The sequence below is a fragment of the Bombus fervidus genome, chromosome 15 (genome assembly GCF_041682495.2).
Source record: "Bombus fervidus isolate BK054 chromosome 15, iyBomFerv1, whole genome shotgun sequence".
NCBI classification, from domain to species: domain Eukaryota; kingdom Metazoa; phylum Arthropoda; class Insecta; order Hymenoptera; family Apidae; genus Bombus; species Bombus fervidus.
The window spans coordinates 7,813,463-7,826,401 of record NC_091531.1 but is presented as its reverse complement, the minus strand read 5'-3'; the positions used below and the strand labels follow the sequence as shown (position 1 = coordinate 7,826,401).

The window sequence follows — 12,939 nt, the reverse complement described above, 5'->3', positions numbered from 1 at the left end:
CGAAGTCCATAATTTGTTCCGACTGAAAAGCGTGTTCGAGATGGGACGTGTTAATTGCACAAAATGGCTTATCGCAATTTGCATAGCTCTCGGCGAAGAATGTCGTGGAAAAAGGAATAATCAGCGTTCACACTTACTCCAGGATTGGGTTCAATTACTTAAAAGGAGTCGAGCTTATCTGCTGGAATTTAATACGTGCAGCTTTTTCACCGCCGTGGAAAATAATCTTTTAAGGGGAATTAGCTCGACCATCTTAATCCAACGACAGTGTTATTAATCCTCTGAGGTTCGAAGAACATCCGTAGGACGACCGATAAAAACTTTTCATCTGAAAATGGAATGTCGAAGTCACTTAGTTAGGTTAGGTTAGGTTAGATCTCAGCAACAAGTATCTCAGTGTACTATACGGAAATGAGGAAAACCAGATACGGTGAATGTGATCTAGCTGCACTGTACTGTTCAGTCTATGAGAAACATTCAAAGTTAAACGTGACTTATGTTATTTCTGTAAATAATCAAGGTAGTTGGTTATGTTAGGTCTGAATCCCTTTCCTTAAGTTAGGTTAGGTTTCAAGGAAAAATTACAAACGGCTAGAAATAAAATGCATATCAAAGAAACAAGAATGGAAAGTACACAAACATAACTTTATCCACATATTTTGCAAAAAAATTATTCAAATCTTCAAAAATGTAACATTGTAAATCTATAAAGGTTCTGTGAAAAATTGCGCCATATTTGACCATAAAATTTGACCATATTCTGATAGTATAGAAAAGTAAGGAAACAAGTAAGGAAAACTGACATAATATCTCGTAAACTTATTTATTTATAGCCCTGGAGACGAATATATAAGAAAGTTCGAAATTGAGCGCGATTTATGGCGTTTCTGTGACTGCGCAGTCAAAGGACAGATTATGTTAGGTACGTGATCCATCAAAATGAAGAAGGGACATCAGAACGTTAGATTGATCGATAGATTCAACTTCTCTGTAGTGCTACGAATTTTTTATACAGACAGATGCACAAGTTTCCCCAGTGATTGTGCGTGCATGCTTTAATGGGAAATTTAATATTAATCGATGTGAGCTGCACTCATATTTAATCACAGGGAAACGTCCCTACGTTTAAATTAGGTGGATGCACATGGAAATAGAAATATATGTTCGAAGGACAAGAAGAAAGTTTCGTCTACCATTCACAAAAAATATATTGTATTTTTGTATCACGAAACTATGGCCAACGTTTGCACTGTGGAAAAGTAAAATATGGACAGAAGATGGAAATACGTGGTCGTGATATAAAAATGAAATTTTTCGACTGTAAATGGGTGGCGGTAGTCTTCGAGTATGCAATTAAACGAGACTGCAATCTGAATGAATTCAACGTATTCCATCCTCCAGGAAAAGACACATTGAAATTAGATTTAAATCACCAGGGACCATTTACATCACGACGTCCGTGTCCCCTCGAGTTGAAATAAGAAGATATTTCCCGTCTTTATTCAGACACACTGAATAAGTCGTTTACCTTGTAAACAGAGCGCTCCTCGTTCCGTGGAACAAACGGCTGAGCCTTAACAAAGTTAAAACGGGTGCTCGTTAATAATTCATGAACCGTTACCGTGGCACGGCGATTACTTAAATAAATACTGAATTAGATCACAGGCTGGAAAACGTCAATGAAAATATCGTCGAATGTTCAAAGGGGTTTACATATTTTAAGATTGGAAACAGGCTTTTAATCTGAGGAATCACGGTAAACTATGAAACAATAGAAAATAGAAACAACATAGAAACTTGCATTGAGAATTGTGCAAATAATGCTATAAAATCCACTAAATGCTAATTTCTCTAAAATCCTATCTATGCTCTTTTAAGGACAGAGACACCTGGATGGAAGATTGGAATAAGCAACATTAAAGCAAAGTACAGTGCAGCCATTAGCTGTACCAGGATTTAGAATGTTATATAGGGACACGGTATGACTAAGGAATGAGGTAGTCGAGCCAGTAATAGGCGACTCCAAATAGTTGACATTGTTTGAGTTAGGAGGGAAGGATTCTGACCTAGTAATGATTGTTAATCCAAATTTACTGGTGATGAACTATAACGTTCCATAAGTAGATTACTGCTATGTCCCTGCCAAATTAATTGACCAATTCTATTAACATTCATTGATATTACAGTATTAATTATGAAGCCAGTTATGTTGGTAGCAAACCACTCTTTTGTGCTCTAGACCAGAAATGATCATCCATTTACAGGGTCCCTTTCATGAATCTTTAATACTTTGTCACAATAAATACCCAACTCTGAAAATGTTCACTGTCATCATAAAAACCTAAATATTCAGTTGACCACATTCTTTATGATATAAGTAAGACCATAATTCATCTATAAAAAATGAGAAAAACTAAGTGACTCCATACCCAATCTCTTATATATAAAATATATCAACTACTGCAATATAGGATTATGCACATTCAGATCTCCCATACAGTCAACACACAGATTATCACAGTAGTACACAGTAGAAGAAGAGTACCACCAATTCTATTAGAATCCAAATTTCCAAAGATTCCAATGTCCCCTGTATATCTTCCCTGTTCCAGGGCTGGTATTACTTTCCATCTCATAGAGAGCCTAGTCTACATCATATCTGTAATATGATTGGTGCACACATTAGGTGTGACTTCAAGTTAGACTTCAAGGTATTCGCAAAGCTTCCAATCCTCCCCATTCCAAGTCAGGAATCACTTTCCACTTTCAATATCACCAGCATAAACACCAAGTATATCTTCAAACAGGAACCCAAAATATTTTCAGAGTTTCCAACCGACCATCCTCGCCATTTCAAGCAAAGAATCACCTTCTATCCTCAGTATGGTCACTGCGTAGATCACACCACAGTCTCTTGAATCCCATTAACGAGTCGTCTTCTTTGTTACAGACCAACAAGCAAGATCCACCGATGGCCATCTAGTAGCCGAATCTCCAGTGCACCACATTCTCATAAATACGCGTTGAAGCACCGATTCACCAGGTTGGAGGGAAGCTGCTGCCACGTCGTCACGAAGCTGCAAAGAAACGTAACGGCCGTAGAGACATCGAGGGTGGCTCGCGTGCCAAGAAGATGCGACTGTTCGCGTGGCCTGGCAGCGTGACTCGCGGCGGACTCATAAACGATGAATTGGCGGGCAGCGATGTTGGCTCAGCCGAGAAACGCGGCAGCAGCAGGAGCAGCAGCGGAGGAGGCAGCAGCCACGGCAGCCAGCGAACCGGCAGATTGGACGCGCGATCGGGCGAACGGCACACCATCGGCTGGGCATGTACGTCATCTACCCGGCAGACGAGCTGTTGCGTATCTATGAGAACCCAGACCGTGATCCTAGTCCAGTGTTGACCGGAGATCGTGGGCCGAGTTGTCAGGTGACCGTGATCGCTGTTAACGAGAGAAACAACCGCTCACTAGCAGCAAGTTGGCTGGATAGCTCGAAGAAGTGGAAAGAAAGGAGAAGGGAACGAGGACAGACACGTAGAAGAAAAGCGAGCCGTAACGAGGCTCCGCGTAGCCACGAGGTCGCGAAGGGTACTCGTCGCGAACAACACGCCAGGACTATGCAAAACAGTCGCGTTGGCGCCGGCGAGGATGCCGCCAATCCTTTCAAGGATCTCACACAACCGGGGCTCAGCGAGCCGCTCAAGCAGCACAATGCCGCCGCGCTCAAGCTCGTGCAGACCGGTGAGTGCTTTAGTTCTATCACTAGTTTCTTCGCGTTTTTCTTCTTTTATGGGGTTTTAATGGGATCTTACGGAATTATGGCTCGTGGCTATTTGAGGACGCGAATACTGCAGAGTTGGGGTAGATTGACTGTGAATTTATACGGTCAATTATGTAATTTTATGGGTTAGATTATATTACCTATAGAGCCTACAGTGGTTTACGCGATACTTTATAGGTTAGGAAATTTAAAAAAAAAATTGGAAGCAGGATTCGCGTATATTTATAAAGAATTTCCCCTAAAGAACATTGTTCGTCTTTAGCATTTATCAAAGAATTTTATTACGCCTTTCTCTATGAAAACAGAATAAAAAGTTTATTCAGCCTGGTCAATAGCTCAACCTAGGATTTCCATTAGTAGGACCAAGTACTAAAAAGGTAGTAAAAAATTTTTAAAGTCTAACATTATAGTTGCAAATTATATAGTTGGAATATATACTTAGGATCATCTGGGATTGGATAAATTACATTTATATTAGAGATAATTCTGTTTAAAATTAAAGACCTTTCTACTATAACTCTAATATAATCCTATTCAGTTCCAATATAACATAAGTTCGAATTTTTACTGGTTAAGCATAATCATTTTTCCGCAATTTTCGTGTGGAACTTGGTTATTTTCTCTGATCGCTACGTGATAAGAATACAAAAGAAGTAGATTGCGTATCGTGAATTATTAATATCGAGGAAAATGTATTCGCCAGGAGAAATGTATTCGCCTCGGTATATATATGCATTCGGACTTGCTTCAAGGCCAGCATCAGTACATTAGTATATTGTATAAGTATAATAGCCAATAATGAATAATAATACTTATGACCCTGATCTTAATTTCTTCCTAACCTCAATTCGTTCTGACGCCAAATTTGGAATTATTACTTTTGATCTTTCGTACGATTCTTATCGTTCGTATTATTGCAACGAAGTAAATGTAGAGAGGTTAGTTAAAGTTTCGGAAGTTAATTAAACCTAATAAAATTATATCTAATATGTTTACAATGGATTACAAATGGAAACGGTGGATCATGTATTCAGCCACTGCAGACGCGCACTATGCAAGAATGCGCTTTCTTCCTGAACTATTCTGTTGTTTCGTAATTTAGAATATTAGGTTCCGCAGTCGAACTCGTAACACGAAATATTTCTCAGCGATATTCACAGAAGTAATTTACCTGTACCGCAACGTTACCTTACGTGAACATGTATTTATAATTTTGCTATACGGTACTTAACCTCAAAGAGAAATACCAGTCTTTTTCATTTTAAGGTTGGAAAGTAGCTGCTTTATAAATTTGAAACTATTGATTCGGATTTTAATATAGTCTCTGTCCGTAATTATTTATGCTACAGATAGCACCATTATTGTAAACTAAAGTTGTATAAGAAGATAATAATAGTAACTTTTATTTACGTTTGATAATTTATTCTAGGCAGAATTCTCCTAAAGTTTCCCTGGATAAAAATTCAATTAGTCCTAGTTGCTTTAGTCAAGTTTATAAATAAAATTCTTTCATAGAATTCTCCAGGGCACAAATCCAACCACCCTAGTTACTTTAATCAAACTCAATTAGTAAACATATTACTAAAACAAAATAACTACGTTTAGCAAATTGTCTGTACTAAGTAACAAACTTAACCCTCTCCTTGTGTTATAAAACTGTCATATAAGCATTCCATTATCTTGTTATTCAAACGTGAGTAACACGATTACACGTGCCACGATCAAAGGTCCCCCATATACTTATGTACACAGCTTTCCGTGTTCGAAGCTATTTTCCTTCGTATTTAGTAGTATAACAGAGTTGTACGTTTAGGACTTGACTTGTTCGTTATGGCATAGTCGTGCTAGGGAGTAATGCACCATAGACCCCATGATACGTATCTAGGTTTCATGCTTAGGGATCGTAAGTCACCTTAGAGTTGTCCTAAACAGGTCTTTTCGGAGGTGGATTGCCTGTACAAAATGAGGGAGGACTAATCTCCAAGCATAAACTTATAATTTTAGCTAACTCCCTAGATTTATGACCAATTTACCAAATCTTTTCGTGTTTTCGTAATTTCTTTCCAGCATTCTTCTTTTTCCCTAGACTCGAGGCAAAATAAGTTTGACTAATTCCCTATCAAATCTTGATTCATAACCTACCAAATCTTTTTCCGATTTTTCAATTTCCTCGGTATTAGTTTCCGGAATAAATTAAATATAATTAATTCACAATCAATCATTTGTTTGATCGTTATTTCATTTCTATAATGCTTTCAATCGTTATACACAGAGTATGTTTTGTGCGTTCAGTGTTGCCAAAATTATAGCATGATCGATGACAGCCATTTTAACTATCGCTAGAAATAAAAGAGTCTGCGATACCAACGAGATAGACGGAAATCTTAACCGGAAAGGCAGACATTTTGGCACAGGTTCCCCTGAACTATTCTCCCCGTTCATCCAGACCATTCCTGTATAGTGATATCCAACTTTCTCCATTGGTCTTGTCGCCTGTAACTTATGGCGACGCTGTAAACGATAAATACACGGGAAAACGAGCGCTAGAATGAAGGAATTTCATGGAAAATTCGTTGGCATGGAAACTGTCGTCATCGTGGCGTCTCCGAGTTCAGAGTTCGTTGAATTGGTGTCTTTCCAGCAAAGCTGGATAAAGCAGACTTGAAATATGGAACACGCGAAATATATTCTGAAGTCAACAAAAATTGAATATTTCATAAATCCAACTCCCTGGTTTCATAGTAATAGGTTATAACCTAACTTATAAAGTGTACAATTCTCTCTACTAATATAACTATAAGTTATATGTAATATGATTTTACATAAAATATATTTTAATTGCTATATTTTAATGTAATTGCAAGTATATAGAGAAATAATTAGACATATAAAAGTGGTTTCGTGTTTGTAATTATTTTGCATAAATAACAAATTATAGAATTATTTCTTCTACATCTACAATTACAATAAAAGGAAGTATTCTACGTAAGTAAAACATGGATTTTATTTTATAGGACAGCAAAAAATAAAAAGTGATGGAAAAATATTATGAAATGAAAGGAATTCCATATTTTGGAGGTTAGATTACAATCTATAAATGTGGAATTACCATAAGGGTCTGGGTTTATCAAATTTCCATAATTATATTAAAATAACAATTACATTAGATCAAACTATAATCATATTAAAGCACAGAACCTATTTTACGTAAAAAAAAAGCAGATTCTATCCATCATCCATAATTCAAAAACTGGAATAATTCCCCGAGCTCTGACAATGTTTTCCGGGAATGTTCGGCTTTCTCCCTCAATTTTTCACCAGACCCAGACACGGAGCACGCTTCACAAAGGAAAAATCACGAAATTTCGACAGAGAAGGGTTTCCCTTTGCTCCGGCTCGGTTCCTCGGTTCCCGCCGAGAGAAAAAGTACAAATGGAACTGCCGTGGAGTGAGCAGAGAGCGAGATGGAGAGAGCCAAAAAAAAAAAAAAAAAAGAATGAATTTCGGAGGCGTACAGGGTCGAACTGAGGAGGCGTGTGCCGCATAAAAATAACTCGACACGATGACATAATTGTAAGTTATTGCTACCATAAAACGACGTACACGTGCTTCGTGAAACGACACGCTGAATGGGTTGGTGAGTCCCCCCATTTATAATTGACCTGTCACTGTTACGGCGAACGATGCTGTTCTTCGTCTCTCTTTCACGTCTTTTTCTAACGTGTGGGTGGCACGTGATGGATACAAGCAATCAGGATCGTCTGATCTCCGTCTGGTCCAGCCTGTGAAGCTTATTAACGAAATTTGTGAACACGCGACATCAAGTTACTGCTAAACCATATTACAAAAAGTGACATCTACCGTTCTCTTCGTAAATGTTAGGTTAAGTAACTGTGTCAAAAGCACTTTGATAAAATGAAAGAAGAATTAAACGGATAAAAAGCCTTGGGAAAAGGTTAAGATAATTAAGAAGAAAATAAGAGTAGATAAAATGAAAATGCCGTACTGGGATTAGTCAAGAAAATGAAAATGCATAGAAAGTCAGAAAAAGAGATGTTTTTTTTTTCAAATTGAAATTGAAGCAAATTGAATGGAGAGAAAATATTGATTCTAATTTAGGGAATTAAATTAAATGGAAAGTGGATGTAACTCAAGATAACCTAGATGGTCTAAAATTAACATAAGAATTAAGTATACGTGTAACGATATTGAAAACCAACCGTGTCTAATTGCTCAGTCAATTGTATTACCAGCCTTTCTACGAAATCAGCCAATTTAAAATTATTTGATTCTATTGAAAGCGAACGTAATCTAATTCGATGGAATATCAATAAAAAAAAAAAAAAAAAAGAACCAATTGTCGGTGGCAATTAACCTAACCTTGATCGTCTGAACGTTACAAAACTTAACTACGTTAATAACAATCTTAAAAAGCAAGCAGAATCAATTGCAAGCCAAGAAATCGATTCTAACCTGCGGAATTCGATTAAATTAAAAATGAACCTAGCTTAACCTCGCCTACGAATACGTAACTCGCCTGCAAAATAAATTATACTATGCATTTCATAAATATCAGATCCAACAACAGCGTGAGAAACGTTTACACTGTCGTGAGATAATAAAAAGGCAAGTTCCCAAGAGAGGAGGCGCGCGCGTCGAACTAGGAAGCGAAGAATTCATTATTCATGGAGGTAGGTCAAGCAAGCAATTTCAAATGGACGGCCATCGAACTGGCCTTCAACAAAAATGCAACAAAACTAGATTTTTTCGCCCTCTTGGCTCGTGGATAGCATTAGAGGGTGCGAATTTTACCCGATTCGTTGGTGGCTCACTTTTTCACGGCTAGCTTGTTACCTGCGGGGCCAATCACGCCGGCACGAGGCGAAGATTAATTATATCGAGCCAAAGCCAGGGGTTGCCGCTTCTATTAGGAAGTCCTCCTGTCATCGGTCTCTGTCACGCGCGATTTTATCGCTCTCCAGCCTCGAAAACTACGCTCACAGGCCGTACGATCTGATTAACCTTTGTCCACGCGATGCCGACCATCTACCTGATCCAACCAGGGGATAATAAATTTGCCAACTTTTTAAAACTCTATTTAGAGCGAAGAAAATATCCTTTGATAAATAGTTTTTCAGTTTGGGATGACGAGTCTTTAAAAATATTACATTTTTTTAACTTTAGAAGAAAATTCCAATGCTTAAGGTTAGCTGGCACTGTATAGTTATAGGTTACTACAAAGTTTAGATTCAGTTGAGATTAAGTTACTTAGTTTACTAATGGGGAGTTGGAAAACAATACATTTTCATGAATCTTTCTTGTCTTTGGAGGAAAATTCAAGTATCAACATTTAGTTAGTACTGCTGAATCACAGATCGTTCTACAAGACTTGGATTACATTGAGGTTAGATTTTCTAATATGAGATGGTAAATTTAAAAAGCAAGTTTCATGATTTGTTTTCTTTTTTTTCTTTGATTTGGTTGTCTTTTTAAGATATTAGATTTTCTAACAATTAGAATATTAACATTTACTTGGTTGTGTCATAGTTATACGTTATTGCAATTTGAATTAGGTTTAGGTTAGGTTCCGATGAAATTACAAGAAAGAAATTTATCATTCAAAGATTTATTAAAAAGTTCTGGCAATGAAATACGAAAAGAACCATATTCTGATCTCCAATATCATGCGAGCTTACGCTATTCTTCTTTTATGTCCGAGAAGCTCTGAAAGAAAAAATCGTAAACTGATATAAAGAGTTGATGATTGATTCTTCCTTTGGATGAAGTGGGGCGAAATCAAATCAAACTTTGTGGAGTAATAAATCCAGTTTACTTTACCCTGTCGATTTTTTATTGACATACAAGCATTTTGAAATAACAAGGTGTATTTTAACAATAATATCGTTATCTTGTGACATAAAAATAACAAGTTTATTTTCATTCCAATTCTTCTTCAACTTCATTCCGACTTTTCAATAAAGCTAGATATTAAATACACAACTTTTTGAATTCAACTTATTTCTAATGATGTTTAGTGAGAACCACCCTATATTTAAACAATTGTATTCATATTTATAAAAAAAATACATATATATTCTCATTAAACTTCATTAGAAATAAGTTAAATATATATATATATGTATTTTTTTATGAATATGAATACAATTGTTCAAATATAGGGTGGTTCTCATTAAACTTCATCAGAAATAAGTTAAATATATATATATATATGTATTTTTTTATGAATATGAATACAATTGTTTAAATATAGGGTGGTTCTCATTAAACTTCATCAGAAATAAGTTGAATATATATATATATATGTATGTATTTTTTTATGAATATGAATACAATTGTCTAAATATAGGATGGTTCTCATTAAACTTCATCAGAAATAAGTTGAATATATATATATATGTATTTTTTTATGAATATGAATACAATTGTTTAAATATAGGGTGGTTCTCATTAAACTTCATCAGAAATAAGTTGAATATATATATATATATATGTATGTATTTTTTTATGAATATGAATACAATTGTTTAAATATAGGGTGGTTCTCATTAAACTTCATCAGAAATAAGTTGAATTCAAAAAGTTGTGTATTTAATATCTATCTATCTATCTATATTTATATATATATATATATAAATTTATTACAGAGATTTATTAAAAATTGGGAAAAAGATTTACCAAATGATTTATTAAAGATTCATTTTCGCAAATGTTTCTACAGGTGTTCGAATACTTTCATGAGCCTGTGTATACAACTTTTCAGTTATTATACAGCCTATCTGGCACGTTTAGTAGAGGTTAGTTTACATGTGGTACGTCGTATCTTTTATTGCAATCAGACGGAATGAATTTTATTATAGCATTATATGTATTTTTATGCGTATCTTTTCGTGCCTTTTAAAACAGTGGCTACAAAACAGTAACAATAATTATCCGCGATATAAACGACGTGTCACGATGTTCTGGTGACACAAATGTCGCGTCACGCGACCGACAGTCCACTTTTCTCGAGTAGTCGCCGTTATCGCGCTGGTTTTTTCCCTACTTTCTTCCTCTTCCTTCTCTGTGTGCGGGTTCGCTTCGTTTTGTAACGATCTTCTTTTTTTTTTCTTCCTCTTTTTTCTTGCTCGATGATGCAAGTAGGGCTGTTAGTTGATTGGCTGCGCCCGGAACAATTGGCATTTCGTAAATTGAGATCATCCGACACGTCGAACAAAGAAATACGCAAATAATAGTGGAAACATTAAGAATTGCACTTCCTTTGGAAAACGAAAATTGAAAAAAGAATTTTGTTAAATTTATTATGATTGTTTCCTGCAATGAGTATTGTAAAAAATGTTTATTTTTTTTTTTTTTATATATATATATATATTTCCGAAGAAGATTCGAATCATCAGAAATTATTTACATTTCAAATATAAAATATAACTGGTTTTATTTTATTATTAATATATAGAGAAATATCTAATGTAGTATTATTAATATCTAATTTAAATATAAAAACATTTTAATTTTGTAAAATAAAATATACTTCAGAATACCAAATTAGTCGTAAAAATATTTTTCTACAATGTAGTCTAATCTAAATAGGTACATAAATAATGCAAAAAGACAAATATTGGAAAATTATGCCGGAAGCATCGAAACGTTTCTGTTAGACAATAAATTACCTGTCTGTGCCACTCGTCGTAAATGTAGCAATAAAGGCATCAAAGTGAAATTGTAGAATTGCATCGTAAATAATTCTTTTGAATGTAAATATGCAAGTACAGATTCTTCGTGAAATTTGCTCATGCGTGTAATAAGTACAGAATACAATGTTATTTAATTATAGCGTTCTTGTCTGCTTAATTGACGCTTTATTGATTTCTACCAGGTTCATGGTAGAAAGAAAATTAAATCTTCAGATAAAAGAATTTTTTTTTTTTGGATATAATTTAATATAAATAATTATTTGGCACATACGAAAAGGAACAAAATAAGAAAACTGTTTTTTGCAGTTATAAGTCTATCGCGGCTAATTATTTAATGGACAAAAGCTGGCATTTAAATTTTTATAAAAACAGTAAGAGGAAAATGACGTGACTCTTGTGTTGCACAAAAACTGGCAATTTGATACATTAACGAATGAAAACTTGTTTTGTACGTTTTACTTTATAATTCCATCGTGAAATTTGTTAAAAGCGTTTTAATGTTTCCCTTGAAGCAGTTTAAAGAATAAAACGATTAACATTTGACAGGATGATTAAAGAAAAGCACAGCATTCTAGGTAGTACCTGTTTTAGAAAATTACTTTCTCACACTTATTAGTACTTAATTTACGCTTGTAGTAATACTTTTCAAGCCATAATTTCTATACACCGAGTGGGCCAAAAGTTTCTAAATAATGTCATTATATTTAACAATGTAACAAAATTATAAAAAAGTAAGATCTATGTTTATTTCTATATGTTCTTAAACACTTCGATTTATAAAAAAAATAAAAAGAACCATTTGTATCATAAATATCATAATATTTTTTCTACCATAAAAACTAAGGGATATCATACTTATAATTTACTGTAGAAATTTATATCACAATTACAAATAACCAAAAAAGGTATAAACGACGCTGCAGATACCTATTTGCGAAATTGCCCTGAAAATCCGCAAACGCTTGGCAGCGTTCCACTTCCTTTTGTATATTTCACTCTGTAAAAGCATATCCTAACTTTCGACCCATCTGCATCTGAAGAATGAACATCGTACCATCGCAATCTCATTGCCAACATACATGGGATTTACCTTCCCATCAGCCATGAGCGTTTGTGCGGGGAAAACCCGATGATGGCGCGACGATCGCGGTGGACATCGAATATGGAGCACACAGAGGGCAGGCTGGTCTCAATAGGTACGAAATTGAATGATTACAAACCACATCGAACGATCGTCCATCAGGAATCCAATTTTACCTCTCGAATCCGTTGTGGTGAAATGTGTCGAGATTCGTCAACCGAATCACCCTTTGAACGAATCGTGGCCGGTAATCGAATTTCGAGCCAACATGACCGATTTCGTCGGTTCACTTAGGAGAAAGCGGAAATGAAGCGAGCAGATGCCGTTTTTCCGCGAGGACAGGGTACCAGTGATGGTAGTTGGT

General features: G+C 35.4%; 1 protein-coding gene across 5 annotated transcripts in view; it reads left to right on the top strand.

The window, feature by feature from the left end:
• Stacl (SH3 and cysteine-rich domain-containing protein) overlaps positions 1 to 12,939 on the top strand; it is an 83,084-nt gene that overhangs the window by 21,493 nt on the left and 48,652 nt on the right. For 4 of the 5 annotated variants that reach the window (XM_072018454.1, XM_072018458.1, XM_072018457.1 and 1 more), the window contains exon 2: positions 2,951 to 3,742. In XM_072018454.1, the coding sequence (XP_071874555.1) occupies positions 3,328 to 3,742 (415 nt within the window). In that variant the 5' untranslated portion in view covers positions 2,951 to 3,327. Of the gene's footprint in view, positions 1 to 2,638; positions 2,712 to 2,950; positions 3,743 to 12,939 lie in introns of those variants that run through there. The other variant, XM_072018455.1, reaches the window with a different exon arrangement.